The 17803-nt window shown below is 44.2% G+C and overlaps 2 protein-coding genes across 2 annotated transcripts in view; one reads left to right on the top strand and one right to left on the bottom strand.

The window, feature by feature from the left end:
* Positions 1 to 640: 640 nt before the first annotated feature.
* Positions 641 to 3554, bottom strand: psmb4 (proteasome 20S subunit beta 4). The gene is made up of 7 exons (XM_048994111.1): positions 3423 to 3554; positions 2444 to 2650; positions 1888 to 2034; positions 1680 to 1761; positions 1317 to 1433; positions 971 to 1059; positions 641 to 771 (listed from the first exon to the last, which is right to left on the bottom strand). The coding sequence occupies exons 1-7, from the start codon at positions 3542 to 3544 to the stop codon at positions 759 to 761; spliced, it is 777 nt and encodes a 258-aa protein (XP_048850068.1). The 5' UTR covers positions 3545 to 3554; the 3' UTR covers positions 641 to 758.
* Positions 3555 to 4295: 741 nt separating this feature from the next.
* The window catches only part of LOC125719332 (phosphatidylinositol 4-kinase beta-like), a 34964-nt gene continuing 21456 nt past the window's right edge, over positions 4296 to 17803 (top strand). The window contains exons 1-9 of the mRNA XM_048994001.1: positions 4296 to 6184; positions 6566 to 6599; positions 6680 to 6762; positions 7236 to 7361; positions 7761 to 7880; positions 8536 to 8611; positions 8704 to 8902; positions 9036 to 9130; positions 9609 to 10596. Of these exons, the coding sequence (XP_048849958.1) occupies positions 6075 to 6184; positions 6566 to 6599; positions 6680 to 6762; positions 7236 to 7361; positions 7761 to 7880; positions 8536 to 8611; positions 8704 to 8902; positions 9036 to 9130; positions 9609 to 10596 (1831 nt within the window). The 5' untranslated portion in view covers positions 4296 to 6074. The remainder of the gene's footprint in view (positions 6185 to 6565; positions 6600 to 6679; positions 6763 to 7235; positions 7362 to 7760; positions 7881 to 8535; positions 8612 to 8703; positions 8903 to 9035; positions 9131 to 9608; positions 10597 to 17803) is intronic.

Genomic DNA, 17803 nt, shown 5'->3' with positions numbered 1-17803 from the left:
TACCGATTTCAACCCTCACTTGTGTAATTTTAATGAAATAAGGACAATTTCAATTAAAGAAATAGACTTGCAAAATCATTCTTGTACACTGAATTATGAGGGGTTATTGGTCTAATTTACCTCCTTTTACTTTTCAAATTCCAAAACTGACCGTGTTTACAACTCAGAATCTGAAGTCAGGCACCTGAGGCATCTTTGTGAAGCCTCATCGATTAATCTGTATAAATTTGGAACATCCTTGTGTTTAATGAATGTTTCAGACTTAACTGCAAAACACACTGCCACACCACCATCTTTTGCCTTGATTATCCACAATATCTCCTCTTAAGACTATCCCTGCCACTTTCATGCTTATTGCTTACACGATATACCAAAACACTAGCATGTGCCATGCTTCAACTGAATTTAATAAACATTAGGATACATTGAATTACTAATTTTTGGGTGTCACAATCAATATTGATTCAAATTGAATGGAACTGGCAATCAAAGCAGTGACGATACCCAGCCATCCTATGGTCCAGTAGTCTTTCCCCCATCTTCAGGAACATTTTCCAGAATTAAAGTTTTTAAATTGGTATCTCAAACAAAACTGAATAAGGTAAAGGTGCTTTATGTAGGGATGACCCAATTAAGTCTGTTTAATGTGTACATATTTTATTTCCTTTTACAAAAGATTAAACTGATTACATGGTGAGGGAGCTAGAACATTGCAGTGAGGGTGAGTAAGAAGAGTGTTCATGGCGGCCAATCAGGATTCACTCGAAGCCACTGCAATTCAAACAGATGAAAAAATTTCAAAGGGCTGAAACATAGGACTTTGATTTTCAAAATGCTACACCAGGTTCTTATGTAACCAGTGATTTATCCAGAGAATATCAGTCACCATCTCTGATTAATACCTTGTCCTATTCCAAAGAATTTGTATTTATCATAACTCTAGAATCCACATGCAGTCAGGACATCCTACCTGACCATCTGGGCAATCTCCCAATTTGTCTCTGATGATAAAGGCCCAAGAATCTCTACCCCAGCTTCCGTGACAATGGCAATTTCATGCTGAAATAAAAATGTTACGGAAATCCTGATGGGCTAATACACACACTGTCGTTTATATACAGACAAATGTCTACAAATCAATTATTAAAATGTGTCGTCGATAACCATAAAATGAGTCTGTTGTCAGCAGTAATTCTATGGCATTAAAAATGAGAAGCCTTCCAAGGCTACCCAAAGATGTCGTGACTGATCAGTATACAATGGAATTTAGTGAACTGGTGGTGACTTGCTCTGAGAAGCTCTTCTGATAGACATACCCTGTTGTAGGAGCGAGCATCACGGTAATACAGCACTTTCAGGCAGCGCTCGATTAGTTCTCTTGCTTCATCCTTTGTTATCTCCACCTTGTTCTCCACCACCTCCCTCATTAGGGGCTGCAAAGGAACAGGCCAATCACATACGCACAATTCTAGCACTTCATCTGGATTGTATACACAATGGTATAAACAAAAATGTTGAGTTTTTTAGAAAAAAAGCATGCATAAATTTTCAACATGTCCGTCAATAAGAGTTATGTTTGGACAACGTCAAAAAATGCAGCTAATGATTTTTGTGTCACAATGATAGTGTCACTAATATTGTTGATTGTTGCTATGAAAGCCAATGCTGTGTCTACTCACCTGAGCCAGGTAGGCACCAAACCCGGTTGCCACTGTGGGAGCCTCATAGGCCACTCCCAGCTTGTCCACGTAGCCAAGGAAACTAGGGACAAGCAAGAGAAACTGGAAATCATCTCCCTAAGTCACATCTACAGTTTCATTTAATAGGTCTCCATTACTTTCAAGTATGAACTTGATGAAGAATATTGTACGCCACGCTTCCTCTCACCTTTCTCCATTGTAGAATCCACCTATGACTACAGTGTTCCACAGGGGGTTCATCTTACAGCGTCTATTGTACATCACCCTGGTCAGCCAGGAATGGATGGCTTTGGGACTGTAGCTGTGACCATCACCCAAAAGCTCCTCATCAATCCTGTACATACAAGTGACGGCACATTAGTGGTGATAGCCTGTGGATGTACTCCTGCTTACAGACACACATTCGTCCATTTCATTAGCTTCTCCAGACATTAAGGATTGGACATCCAACCTCAAGAGTAACAATGACTTCCGATACAGCGCAAATGTGCTCACTTGAACACAACCACATTTTTACAAGCCTAGTAACAAGTGTGTAGTGCAGCCCAGCAGAATAGAACACTGTGCCTGTGATTTGGTAGTTCAAATCCCATTGCCAGCAGACTCATTTTACCCTTGTGCCTATGAACAAGGTCGCTAAGCCCCAACTGCTCCAGTTATGACCCTGCTTTCACCGGTAGGTCGATTTGGATAAAAGTGTCAGCGAGATAAGGGAACTGTAACGGTAGTAACACCAGACTTACACCATCTGTTCAATGATTTGCTTCAGGTACTGGTAGTCTGCGTAGTCCCCAGAAGCACCCAGGATGGTGCTGTCGTTGACCTTCATCAGGCGGGAGATGTTGCGGAAGCGGGCCAGCGAGCCATAGGAGCCCAGCATGTCGGCGGCGATGATCACCCCACCGGTAAACTTCACGCCCAGTACAGACGTACCTGTTACCATCGGGTTTCTGCAAAGAGAAGTGACCATTAATGCTGTTTTTTTTTTTAATACTCTTTGCTATTTAATTATACAAATTCTTTAAACAAAAGATCATGTGTATACATATGGTTTACTATGGAACAAAAATCTATTTTAACTGTCAATATTAACATCAAAGTTGCAAGAACAAATTTCTACACCTGTAGGGGTAAGTTCAATTTGTAAAGGAAGGGCTCTTAAAATATAGTTCAATTTTCACGTGAATTTTTCATAAGAGTCTTAAACGCACACAATATACTCCAGTGGGCTATCGATTGAACAAATGGTTTATATAGTCAAAGTTAATGATGGAAAATGCATGTGAATGACTATCAGAATATCAGGCTTTATGTATATATTGCTAAGACCTGCACAGCGGTTAGCAGGTGTTAATGCCCATTCTTCAGTACAAAATCGCCTTATCTGACCATGGTGTAAAGATGCAACCATTTACACTTTACTTTTTAGAGCAAGGGATAGATAGCTATAAAACGAACGGAGTTACGCAGTCTACAGCTAGCTAGTAATTAAAATAATAAATATGTAGTACATTGGAAATATATTGTGAATACAACTTAAAATTAGAAATTAATTATAGGCATCGTTAAATGTTACAAATATAAAAACACCCGACGTCCCAATTGTTTAGTTTCCACCATGATGATACAGCACGACTAGGGGAAAACGAAACTGTCATACAATGTTTACTAGAAATACACTTTCGAAGAAGAAACGTAATAAATGGGAAAAGATATACTTACAACGTATGACGAACGGGTCCACATCCAGGTACTGTACTGCTGTTATTCCCTGGAAATGAATAAAGTTGACCGGGTTTCGGCCCATTCTCCCAAAAACTAAGCTTCATTCCGCTAGAATCCATTTTGAAAACTGGCGGAAATTATGTCACTTGTTCTTTTAAAACTACGGATGTTGGCAGCCATGTTAAAGACTGGCAAGGTGCATTGTGGGACATTGGAAGATAGAGTGCTTTTTGTTTCAAGCTTGAGTGTGTAGCAGCAGTATGGCAGTAGGAATTGGCATGGATATTACTTAAATAATTCACATACATGTATAGAAAAATAGAAAATTATTTTAAAATATAGCCACCTAAAATCTTTTACTCAAGGATTCCGTATGTGGGATTTAAAGTCTTCAATCCGAGTCGAGCTGAATACCTGGCAGTTATTATGCATTACACATTGTGTGAAGCTGGAAATTTGTGGGAAGTGTGACGTGTTTTAAAAAACAGAATGACAACATATAATTTGCTAAACTGAATTTATATGCATATTTTTTTACGGTTGCAGCATGTAAACGTTACATATCTCCAGATGAGAACGCTTCTACACACCCAATTAGGTTAACGTTGCTAGGCAGACTAAAATGGATGATTCATTAATTTACGTTACTGGGCAGATTAGCACATAATCTCCTATCACAATAAACTTTGGCAAGAAAATAAACAAATTTCACCAATCGAATTTAAGATAAACTCAGTATCCGAGTAGCAAGACGACAATCCGCCAATCACAATTGAGTCTTATTCGGTAGTCAGGCAGACATGACACAGTTGTCCAATCATAAAAAAACTGAAAGGGGATTTTTGCTGTATCTTTGAGTCAGGTACTTTCTTATTTCTTTTTTTAAATACACAATCTGTATATACGGTTGAAATTCGTTGTTAACGTTGAACATTTAATGCAAGAGGTTTTCGCGAGAAGTGTTGCGGGAATTAGATGTTGTAGCTACGAAGCCCTACACGGCTTTTCATTAGCCTGGCTAGCTAGCCAGTGAGATGAAATAGCGATATTCGGCTACCTACGATAGCTAGCTACATGTGTTTATTAGCTGGTGACTTAGCTAGTCTCGGCGTAATTGCGTCGGCTACGTTTCGCGAGCCTCGATAGTTTGTAAACTTTATGGTTGGGGTTACTAGCTACGTGTCTAGGAGAACCGCGACCGACGCCCGGTACCCTTGAAAGGTCCGTCGAAAAATACTAAGAAAGCGGGAAGTATGTGAATTTAAGCGCATGACCGTAGCATGCAGAACGACGGCGACGATGTTCATGGAGGGAAAAAAAAGTTGAGAGACTGAAGCTGGCCAGCCTTACAAGTCAGCAGCGCCGCTTTATGCACGTTTTGACAAAGTACTTAAGGTCTCGCACAAACACCGCTGTATACATGTGTGTGGAAGGTGTTAAAAATGCTTCTTTTCGTACTGTCTGTATGCCTTTCCTTTGGTTACGTCGGGGGCACTACCCTGGATTTCCAGGCAAAAATTTAAAAAGACATGTTCAGTTGGATGGCGCCTGTTGGCCGTTTTCACGCTGAAAATCTTGCCCGCCACTGATGTATAAACTTGGGAGTCGGGCTGGTGTTTTCTCATAGTTACGGTAAGAACGCGCGCTTCCCGCTACAGACACCAGGTAGACGCCGCCGAGGTGGGAGTGTCCGCTCCCGCAGACTGTCCGCGCACTTTCGGCCCAAACTCCCCCGGAGTGCCGCCCTGACCTCGAGTGCTTCTTTACCGGCCTTTTAAGGCATGAGCCATGTGTGGGCGGAACAGAAAGTCGCCTTTTAAACTTATCTAATAACTCAGTTAAAATGTAATCCGGCATTTCAGATTGATTTGGAAGGGTGTGTTCTGGGTGTTTCACATCCCAATGAACATGTGCTCTCGGAATATGTTATTCATAAAGAGAAAGTAATGTAATTACTGAAGCCTATGAAATTCTTTTAGTCATTAGCAAACATGCAGCAGTACCGTATTTCCAAATGTCAAAATAAACGACCTACTTTTAAAATGGTTTTTCAGTAATTGGTTGGCATCTAATTTCCTTGCACATTGTCCAGTGACAATAAAGATATCAATTCAATCAATCGATTATTTCTTTATCTTTGGAAATGACTTATTTTCCTGTTTGGCTTCCAGACATTCTGGCACCAAAATAACTTTGAGTAGACTTTATTGTTGATTGATGTGAATGATGATTATGATATCAATACCATAACCTAAAATACCATTGATATTTGTGTTCTATTCTTGTTTGTCTGGATTTTGCCACTACAATACGCTCAGTACTGGTATCTTTCTGTTCAACTCAGAATAAGTGCTGGTGTTTTATGCAGATGATGGTGCTTAATACTAATGGGGGATACACATGATTAACATTGAAAAGCTTTAGTAAAAGCCAGACAGACATCCGGTCGTGAAGTGAGACTTAAAGTTATTCGGATAAGCTCGTTACATTTGTATATTTGTTAATTTCAGACTAAGCTCCTTGCTGAAGCCGCACAGTAGATTTCCCCCTGGTGTCTGAAAGCTGCACTTCACTGTTGTCTCCCCCTTTTCCAGATTTTGATGCCCGGTGGGCTCTGAATGTGGTTGGGCACAGAGGCGTGCGGAAGCCATGGCGGAAGATGGTGTGCGGTCGGTGGCCTCCAGGAGAGACAGCTTTGGCGCAGACGAGGGCGACTCGGCACCCAGCATGCTGCTCCAGAAGCTCAAGAGCAACATCTCGTAAGACTGTCCCGTCACGTTGACTGTCCCCAGGACTCCACCTGTAGACCATTGTGATAATATTGTTGTTTGCATCTGTAACTTTTAGTGTTTTTTAAGGATTCCTGTGTTAATGAAACTGTAATAACAGTGATGGTTATAATAATGAGAGTTTTAATAACAGTAGTAGTATTCGTCTGTCCATCCACTAGTCATCTGTGTTATCTGTGATTGGAAGGTCACCAGTTTGAATCCCAGGGCCTGCAGAGACCCTTAACCCCAAACTGCTCCAGGCTCTGTCTGACCCCGCTTGCTCAGAAGAAATGTGTGTTGCTTTGTCAGTGTAACTTCGGCAGGCCTCCGTACTCTGTGTTTGTATTCATGCAGTTTTTATGTTTACAGCAAATCGATACAGTGTAAAGTGGACTCGATCCTGGTAAGTGTCCGAATCTGTGTAGTTGTGCTGTCTGTTGCCAGTGAGGGTCTGCACATGCTCAGTTGGCTTCCCCTCTACAGCAGGACGTACAGCGCTTTTCCGATAACGACAAGCTCTACCTGTACCTGCAACTGCCGTCTGGCCCTGGAGCTGCGGAGAAAAGGTGTGCCTTCCTTTTACAGGGCCGGGTCCTGTAGCTGGGGGTCAGTTGGGGATATGGTGACTAGTTGGGGATATGGTGACAGTGGTGGCCCTGAGTGCATTCAAAAATATACTTTTGAAAAATTTAGCAGTACACCAGAAATCATGACCAGGTTACTCAACATAATCTACAGACCTTGTAATGAGCGGTTTATTGTAGGAGGTATTTTCTTCTACGAAATTCCATACAGCAATCGCATCACTGCACCAAAAAAATGAGCACAAGCACTCCGATGAGATCTTCTGCACAGTGATACGATAGGCAGAACAACATGGATGGATACATGGCACATAAGCCCCTCTAAAACATCAGATTTTTTTTTTCATTTTGGAGTGAACCGCCTCTTTAATCTGCTAACATGTGAAGCTGTGAAGGGGCAGGAGCTTCTGTTTGCCTCCTCTACATTCCTGCCTCATCTTCTTCTCGTCAAGCAGCAGCAGCAGCGATTCCAGCTCCTTCAATGTGGCTGACCAGCTGCACACTTGCAACTGGATCCGCAGCCACCTGGAAGAGCACGCCGACACCTGTCTGCCCAAGCAGGACGTCTACGAGACATACAAGTGAGTGTCAGGGTCTCGCGGAGACGTTAACAGGGATGGAAAATGGGCACCTGCGATGGGTAGTTTTTTGAGGACAAAGTTCATTCAGACTCTTAATTCTAGGCTAATTCTTACATTACATTACATCTACGTTCCCAGAGATGTTGCGTAGCTCCTGCTGCAGTCCTGCTTACACTCATACCTGGGCATACATTGGAAGCTCAGCCTAGTTGCACTTACGCCTAACCGACTCCTCAACAGCACCTGTGTTTGTAATGTGCTGTTTGCCAATCTTGTACATCGCTTTGGACAGAAGCAACTGCTAAATGATGCAGATGTAATGTAACGCTGATATGTCAGTTAAATGCTTCTCTCCAGCATGTCGTGATGTTCCAGCTGGATTCCTCTGTTTCTCTCCAGGAGATACTGTGACAACCTACATTACCGGCCACTCAGTGCAGCCAACTTCGGCAAGATCATCCGGGACATCTTCCCCAACATCAAGGCCCGGCGACTTGGTGGGAGGGGCCAGTCAAAATATCCTCTCTGGCCTTCTTCCCCGTTTCCTAAATAGCTTCTGTGAAATATGCACGTGGGTGACAGAACAGTGTGAACGAATGGGCTGGTTTACTCATGTTCGTGTTTAGAATGGCATGTGGTTCAGGGGTTCACGCTGCTGCCTCACACTTCTGGAGTTGTGGTTTGGAATCCCGCCTCTCCTCCCTGTGTGTGGAGGTTGCTTGTCGTCACCGCGTACGCTGGGCAATCCAGTTTGCCGTTCAGAGACATGCAGTAGGGCTATTAGCTGTCTCTCAGTTGCTCATGCGTGTTTGTGCCTGTTGATAACCCGGCATCCTCTCCTGGGATTATGCCTTACGCTGCCTGGCACTAACTCCAGAAGCCTATGTCAAAAAAGCTGGATTTCTTGCTTAGGCATAACTTGTTGGATTTAAGGTACCCCAGTTTAAATAGACCTCATCTCAGTCCGTTTACATTTAGCTGGGGCTACCTAAAGTCTGACAAGTTACCCGGCTAAGCATGCAGTCCTGTTTTATGAAACAGGCCCCAGGACCCTCCACTACCCTGATCAGGATAAGCGATTGGAAGATGGATGGATCTTTTTGCTTCTGACATTGATAGTTTTAACAGTTGTTTGTGAGAACGTTTGGCACCTTAACTTTGCCGTTGACACATACTGCTACAGCGGGATCCGGCGGAAGACCGTGCTAAGCATGCCCCTTCTGCCCAGCCTGGACCTCAAGAACGATCCGGTACGACAGTCGTGTCCGCCCTTGCCCGGCTGGCAGTGTCCAGCAGCTGTCTGCCAGCCGCTCATTGGACTCGTCCCTCTTTAACCTTGTAGTCGGAGCTTACAGAGTTGGTGCAGACCTACAAGCAGGAGGTGACGGAGGCGGCGTGCGAGCTCATCTGCAACTGGGCCGAGAAGATCCTGAAGCGTTCCTTCGACACGGTGGTGGAGATCGCCCGCTTCCTGGTGCAGGAACACATTGTCAACCCGCGCTGTAGCCAGGCTGAACTCGTCACCTCTGCTACCTTGGCAGGTTAGTGTCGCTCAGGGACACTCGCATTCAGTTAATGGCATGCTGGCGAGTGTGGCATCGATGCACATGCGTGTGAAGGTACCTCCATCCCACGGAGTCAGCTGGACTCAGTGGTCCTCTCCTTTTCGAACAGGCGGCCCCGCAAAGCCTCACAAGGTGATCAAGAAGACTCCAGCCCTCCCTAAAGGGGGCAGTGCAGATGGAGAGGGGAGTGGCTCTGAAAACAAGGTACAATATCTTGATTTTTTTTGTTGGGGGGGGTGAGGGGAGTCTCCAGGCAGCACATCCCAGGTGTTGGCCCCTCCCACTGCCGCACCGCCAGCCTGACAGTAGCAGGCTGACTCGGGTGACCGGGTTCCCTCAGGCACCAGAAACTGAAAGGACTGATCCCCATTCTGCATGTGCTACTTCTGCTTTAATGTTACAGTTTGTGTGTTTGATGATTATCTCTGCTGTGTGGATTGTTCTCGCACAGATTGCTGTTTTTTCCACATGAGAGTCGCCACACAGAATATCATCGTTTGCTTTTACAGTAAAGTCGTGACAGTAAAGGTGTGTCATGTCAGCATGATGGCAGTTTAATGTAGACAGTGTGGCGTACCGCATCCGTTGGTCAGTCATCGGACCGCCGAGTAACGCCATGATTTAATCCACCAGCATTTGATTAGTGTTTAATCGGCATTTACATGCGATCTACCTTTTTCAGAAGGACAGAGACGGGGGGGAGCAAGCCTCGCCTAGCAAGGCGGCGTCAGCCGAGAAGCAGGCCAAAGGGGCGGATTCTGGGAAGCCCGGGGGTCGCGACCTGCAGGTGGAGGCGGCAATGAAACGTTTCCCCTTGCTGTTGCCACGGCGCCCAGACAAGGCCCTGCTGCCGGTGCGCTCCTTACCTCCGGCGCCCAAAGACATGAAGGTCACGCTGCCCATTACGATGCCCACCACGCTGCCCGTCATGATCCTGCCCTCGGGCATGAGCCTGTCCTACCACGAGAGAGAGAGGCTACCTCCTGCCGTCACCGTCCCGGCTACACCAGCACCTGGGGCCATCCAGCGATCCCGGGCTGCCCCCAAGCGGACTGCCGAGCCGGTTTCCGCTGATGGGGCTGCAGGGGCCCCACCCAAAAGGAAACGGGGCCGGCCCAGGAAGCCCCGGCCAGAGGAGACGGCACAACCGACCACGCTGACACCTGTGGCTGCCGTGCCTGTGAGCGGGGGCGTTATCCAGAAGGCGCTCCCTGCCTCAGCAGTACCTTCTCAGCAGCCCCGGCCGGAGGTGATGGAGCTGGTGATCCAGGAGGAGTCTGCCCCCACGACAGTGCTGGACCTCGGCACGGAGGATGTCGGAGGTGCCTCCCATCGCCTGCTAACGCTGCAACACAATGCCACCGGGGCAACCTCGCAGGCCATGCCCTACCCTGTTCTGCTTCTGCCAGGGGCCAGCCACCCACTCAAGCCCGTAGTGAGCCCCGGCTGGGAGGGGGGTGGGGCTGCGGTGGAAGTCATCCGGAGGGCCCCGGTAGCGAGGGAGAACCGGTCACAGGCTGAGGCCCCAGCTGTAGCCCTGGACACCCTGCTGGAGAATAAGGAGGTCGAGATCACCCTCACCCCTGTGGATTCCCTCTCCGAACCCCTACTCACCTCTGAGGCCGAATCGGACTGTCCCCAGCCCAGTGCCAGCGGGCAAGCGAACATACCCTAACCCTACCCAGCCCCCCCCCCCCCAACCTTTATCTGCTACCCCTCCCCCAAAGATGCCAGTGGAGATTAAGCAAAGGAGAGCTTCCAGGAATCAGTAATACGGATCCCCTCCACTGTCCCCTTTGAAACAGTCATGATATTTTGTTGATCGGTCGGAAAAATCTGTGATTGGCGTCGGCGGTAGTCGATGGGATCGGCGAAGCCAAACCACTAATGACCTGTGATTGGTGGCAGCTGACGATGCCCCCTTCAGGCGGCTCTGTCCCTCGGTAACGAAGTGGGCAGTTAAGACCTGCGTTGTTATAAATAGTGCATGTTTTTTAAGTAAATGCAATTCTGTGTCCCTGCAAGCCTATCACTTAATTTATGCTGTCATGATGTAACAAGGGGCTATATATCTATACGGGTTTAGACTTCACATGAGTTTGAGTGCCACATTTATCTACAGTATGACACTGTACTGGTATTTTTATTTTTTAGTTTTTTTTTTTCATGTTTTTAGCTGAGTTTGAGAAGTTTGGCAGCGTGTCTTGCCATTTTGTTCAGTGTCTGATTTTAAAAGGGATTGTTTGATGATTTGTTGTTTTCATGGTATAAGTTTGTGTGATTTCTGTGCTTTTTCACTTGCCCCGGCAAACTGCAGCACGTACCCGGTACCCACCTGATCACCACAAACCTTCATCAAGAGGATCAGCAGAGTTGCTTTATCTCAAGAAGACATTGTGATTTGAGGTTCCTTGCCAAGCGCTTTGAAAAACGCAACAGAATCTTATCTAATGATTTCGAAAATGCAGTTTGACCACTTCCAATGAGCAGTGATGGATGTTGAACAGCCCCTGTGCCCTGTGTTGTCATGGTATCTACAGCGTTCTCAGCACCCTTGGAACCAGCTGTACCTTTCTTGTGCACCTGACTGACAGCACTTTCCTCTTTGTTCCAGTTGTTACATATCGGAAAAACCCACTGTGGGAAAACGGCTTCCACCTAAGATAATTTGCCAGGATGTATGCTTTTGTGGCTCTCAGAATCAGTAAGCAAAGATCTGAAACCTTCACAGAAAAATGTGAACAACAGTCAGTGAAGAGCCTGTTGGACTGTGCTTGACGACCACTCCCAATGGCGCAAAAACCCTGCTGTAAAGATTTAAGCATTTTGAATTGGCACTTTTAACTGTAGTTAATGCTTAGCACTTTAATTTTTTTCCTTTCCTAAGAAGTCTCTTCCCAATGAAAGGTGCTTTACTGTGGTGTAGTCCTGCATGGTGCGGGTCTATTACCCATGGAGCGAAAACAAAACCAAATTCCTTTTGTAATAATTTTGCAGTAAGAGGTAATTTTCTGTGATGAACTGCAGCTGCAGGCGATGCAAGGAAAACAAAAATCCAGGTGCAAAAGGCCTGTAATAGTGTAAACGCTTGAATCTGACTGGTATGTGTCTTAGCTAGCTGCCAGTCTTATTTACAGGGTTCCACCATGCAGGTCCTCACATCCAAGACTAGTTCAGTTAGCCACGTGAAGATAGAGAACTTGTATAGTTTAATTTGACTAATTCATTCAGCAAACGAATGAATGGACATATAAAAGAAGTTAATATCACATCGTACTTGTATGTCATGCAGAAGTTCTGACTTTGACATATTTAAGCCAATATATTTTTTTAATCGACCTGTACATGCTTTTGTTGAGTGATTTGATACGTGTGAGTTTGAGCCATATTTTAAAGTGTATTTAATGTCTGATCCAGGCGGGAAGTGGGAGATCCCGCCTGGCTAAAGGTCACCTTAATAAGGGCTCATTTTCTTTGGCTTTCAGCGGTTCCTCCACCCCCCAGTCCTTCTGCTTGTCTCTTGCACTTTATTGTTTATTTCAGCCATGAAATAATTGTGTTTTTCATTTCTAGTGTTGTGCACATGATTTTAAAAATGATGGTTTGATAAAACAATATGGCACCTTATATGTTGGTGGTATTAAATGTAACTGGCTGCAGCTTGTATTCAGTTTGTTGAGTATCTCTTGTTTTAGATTTACATTACAGAAACGTTGACCCAGTTGAAAACTAAACAGTAACACCAACTGTTAATATATTTTCATAATCCAACTATAATAATTGTTGTGTACATAAATTAGTGTGAAATGCACAGTTTTTGTACAACTTTTTTTTTGCCTCAAGTAAATGCTGGCAAGTCAGCTGTTGTCAATCTATTTTAATTTTTGCAGTCCTTTGTGTAACTCAAGGATGAAGTTATTTATAGAAAAAAAATAACTGCTCTATAAGGAAATGTCCTGTACTTGTGTTATCAACTGATAAATGCGCTGGGTGAATGGAATCGAATTCCGTCATGGTGCATAAATGGAATATATACAGAATATATAAGCATCCAGCTTATCCTCAGGTAACTTTAGCTTAGGAATTATGTTATTTTTCTTATTGTATTCTCTGGAAAATGTATTTATTGACTATACCTCAGTGTGTAGTTTCCTTTGACTGTAGTTCGACGATGCCTATTGTTTTTACTGTATGACGTGTTTTGATATTGAGACGCCAGCAGGTGGCGCTCCATATGCAGCACAAAACGACGACAGAGGGATGTTATCGATTAGAAGATGAAATCATTCAGTCACGATCTATGCACGGTGTAGGCCAGTACACACTACCCGGTGATTTGGCAGTGAAGGTCTTCACAGACGCTTCTATGGCGTGTGTTTGTTGGAATCTGAAACATTCAAATAGACTGCGACACAATTGTTTATATGTTCAATAATTCCCATTGTTACAGTACTATATCTAAGGTAGTTAATAGGTTAGTTTCTTTCAGGCAAAAATCAACTATTCGCAGATCAACTATTCCAGATTTTTTTTAAAATACACTTTATAGAACATGTTTCATGTCAGTTTGTCTGTCGTTTAGGTCTTGCTGCTGTCGAAAATGTAGGCATTAAATAATGATCATCAATCTAGGGTAAGTGTAATCAAAATTATGAATTGCGTCCGTATCCTTACCGCAGATTAAATTCACATTATGAATGGTTTCAGATCTAATGAAAAGCCAAAATAGTTGACAGTGAAAAAAATATATATGTCTAAAAATGAAGTAGGGGGCACGCGACTGGATTACAGAAAATGCCCAAATTATAATATTCTTCTGCTGAGATGATTCGACTGTCTGATTTTCAGGCACAAACCGGACAGCTATCTAAGGTCTCCCGGCCACAGAAGGCCCTCGGAAATCAACAATCAGTGTTCCACTGAGCAGCTGTGTTATCTAAGCCATAATCATATACGAATGACAATTCTGCTTACGCGCTCCGTTTTAGGCGTAATTTTAAGCGCATCTCAAGCCGCACGTCGCTCCCTGGCGGCGATTCTCTCCTCAGATTTTGGCATATTAATTGTGAGATGACATCATACGGCTGTGATTATTTTTATGCCCTGCTCCGCCTAACACACATTAGAGCCAAAATGGCAACCAACGCACTCCGGTTTCGTCAGTTGCGCCCACTTGATGTCTGTGGCGTCGCCGGTTAAATTCAAAAATTTGCAGGACCTGCAGGCTAGTTACGGCCAGACTGGGGCCTGTGTGTACCAACTTGGCCAGAATCGGAAGCTGGGAAGAGGTGATCCAGACTCCCACCAAATGGAGATGAAAGGCTGGAAATAAGAAGCGAACATTACTCGTCTGTTACAGAGGTATGCTAATATTTTAAGTTTTACTTCATCAACGATCATGTATTTAGGGATTTGATCGCAGTTGGGAAATAAACCTTCCCATTAGGGCTCACAGTCCAAGGCAACAAATGACAGTGGATTTCTCTTGTCAGTTCGTCTGTCGGTATTTGTTTATTTCCCTGTACATTTGGTCAGCGACTAGATCACCTTCTGATGAATCGTTAAATTACACTAACAGGTGAATGGTCTACGGCTGTTGTGTTGCTAGCGATGCAAATCGCCAGCTAAATGTTGGTTAGACGCAGCTTCAGATCCGCACTCGGAACACTTGCTAAATAGTTTACGAGGAAGTTGGAGAAATATTCGTCCATCGAGGTAAGATGCAAGGCTAGATGGCTGCTTTGATTTGACATTGCGAGCTCCTAATGTATTTAGTGTGATCGGATATTTTGAGTTCGTCTTCTGTTTTTAATTATGCTAGTCAAATCTACTTAGATGTTTAGCTGTTATTGCTGGATACTTGGTTTCAGAATATGTAATTGCCTTACTCCTTTATAAACGTTTGTTACTTGTCTTAATCTTAGGTTAGATGGCAAGTTGGATCAATATTTGAAATGTCTGCGTATCTTTTTTTTTTTTCAAAAAGCAAACAGCTGATCGTTCGATGGCTGAAGTTTCTGCGAGTCTAGCTACGCTCAGTTGTGTTGCGTTTATTTGGTGAAGCAGACCCTGTGTGTCGTGCGCTCGCCGGTATCCCTAAATCATAGCAGCCTCTACAGTGGTACGCATAAACTGGCTGCGTTGACGTGGCTGCTGACAGCGACACTCGGTAATTATGAGGCATTTAAATGCGGGGGAGTGAAAGTGCGCGTCAGCCGGCCCACGCTGTGTGGGGCATCCGAAACGAGCTGGGAGGCGCGCGGCGTTTCCGGTGTGGTGTTCAGAGCTTCACGTGCCGGCGGTTGACAGCTTCGGCGACCAACTGACGGGCTCGAGCCCTCGGCGCCTTCAGCACGTTTCTGTGACATTTTCCTATTTTGGTGTGTTTGCCACGCTAAACGTACGTTGATTGCTGTCCGGTCCTGCTTATCTGTGCCACAGTTAACGGTATGATACCGCGAGTGACGGAGCCAGTATCCGTACCCAGAGGACGTAAGAAAGAACCTAAATATTATTTTAGTCCATAGAATTAGAATCACTGCTGTTGTTTTGAAGGTCTGTGTGCGGATAGGTCCCTACAATAGAATTGCAGTGTTTCCGCACCCCTCGCCATCTGTGCATTGTTTTGATTTCATTGCTAGACAGGATTAATAAGGCTGTTTGCTTCCCAGTGTTTGTTTGTTATGCTCTTTGAATTTATGAACTGCTGAACTGGACCATGCACAAAGTCTGATTTCAAACCATTCCATCCCAGCTGTTTTCTGAAGGAACTCCTTACACCCATAACAGATGGTATTTGTGACCTTTTTCTACTATATTTCTGGAGTTTTCTGGGTTTCCCAGCCTGTGGGTTATGAATTTCCCATTGAGTTACCTCCGTTCCGAAAAGCAGAAACTGACCATGCAGGCTTCCTTCTAACAGTGTAGTGGCTGGGCTTATTTCCATATTTCCAAAAAGGGTAACTGTAGAACTGTGTTAAATTGTGATGTGTCAGACTGGCAGCCATTGTGCTAATGAACATTACAGTTGCGAATCACCTCTTTGCTTAGAGTGACTGTCTTGTGATGTGCTATAGAAGCAGTAAAATGGGTATGATATGGTACATATTAACAATATATAACAAATTATTTTTTGTGAACATATTGTGTTTTTGAGTAGGGCTGAATAATATTTGTTTTTGCGATGTTTAAGAATTGATGATAAATTCCAGTTGGCTACATAGTTCATCTACCAGCAAAGTCTGTCAGAGAAGTTGGGGTACTGCAGTTATTTGTGCCAACAGACACAAAACTGTGCCAGCAAATCACTTGCTTTTGCTCAATATCCTCTCCTTGAAATACAAAATATTTCCATACAGAGGAAGGTGAATGCCTTTTTGTAACCAGTTCTTGCTCACTTTTCTCCTCTTTGCTAATTTTTGTTCAGGTTCCCACGAGTAGACCGCATGGTCAGTGAAAGAGTAAGTATGTGAATGATTATGGTTGTCTCAGAGAGTGCATGCAGAGCTCATGCGATAGTAGTGAACTTTAGACTGATTTTTTTAAACATATACTTGATATTGAAAAGGAACAATTGTTAAAACTGCCTAAGCTTGTTAAATTTGGTTTAATGTGATAAAGCGCAACATATTGATGGTACGAACCTAGCAGACTGTTGCGGTCCTTGCGATGTGACAATTTCATGTGCATTAAATGCCGTGTCGATATTTTAACATTGCACATTGTGCAAGCCTGTGGGGATGGCACAGTGATGCAGCACGTAGTGTTGTCGCTGCTCGCTGCCACTTTGGGCATGTGGAGTTTGCATGTTCACCCCGTGTGGGTGTGACTTTTTGGCAGAGTCTCAGGTTTCCTTCCACTGTCCAGAAACATGCAACTTAAATAAGCTGGCATGCTTAAATTGACCGTATGTGTGACCCTGCAATGGTTGGTTGGTTCCTGCTGTGTGCCAAATGCAATTTATCATTTATTTTATTATAATATATAATAATAATAAAAACGACTACTCGATGAATCCTCAGATTAATTGGTAGGTTACTCAATTATTGATATAATCGATAGTGACAGTCCTACTTTCCTCTGATTACGGAAAGATGTACCTCGACTCTCAGGTTCACCTCTGTCTTGTTTTTCGATGGATCAGAAACAGTCTCAGACTGAAGCAAGGGACAGCTATGTTTTATTTATGCCTGTTCTCCGGTTACATGCCAGTGGGTGACATCTCCCTGTGAGCCACGCGCAACATGACTGATATTGTACCGATACAGTGAAGCCTTGGTCTTGTGGTAACACCCTGTCTGCTCAAGGTTGTCTGACTGCGAATTGTATTCAGTGCAAAAAAGAAGCATTTTTTAATTTTTCACATTTACATTTTTTATGTGCCCTTAAAGCATTAATTCCATAGTCTTCATTCATTTACTCAACCTATTCATTATTAAAAAGAGCACCACTTCTAGTGATTTCCCTAGAAAGCCATTTCAAACATCAAAGCATCAATGATTCCTATAATGTGATGTGCAGCAACATGATTTCAAAAGGTGTTAGTGTAACCCAGTGTTTCTCAACCCAGTCCTCAGGGACCCACAGACGGTCCACGTTTTTGCTCCTTCCAAGTTCCTTGCCAGACTGTCCACATTATTTGCCTGCGAGGGAGCAAAAACGTGGATTGTCTGCGGGTTCCCGAGGACCGGTTTGGGAAACACTGATGTAACCCGTCCCTGTTATGCTTCTCCTGGTTGTTGACCTGTGCACCCCCTGAAAAGAGGCATTCCCAATGTCCCTTGCCAGCAGGAATTTCCTTTGCAGTAGGCAGGACTCCTGCTCGGACGGATTAGCACTTGAAAAAGCCTGCTTTCAAGACTGGCTGAGACTGCAAAC

Source organism: Brienomyrus brachyistius, chromosome 23 (genome assembly GCF_023856365.1).
Source record: "Brienomyrus brachyistius isolate T26 chromosome 23, BBRACH_0.4, whole genome shotgun sequence".
NCBI classification, from domain to species: Eukaryota; Metazoa; Chordata; class Actinopteri; order Osteoglossiformes; family Mormyridae; genus Brienomyrus; species Brienomyrus brachyistius.
Note: the sequence above shows the minus strand (reverse complement) of the source record. Positions and strands in the feature narration are given on the sequence as shown.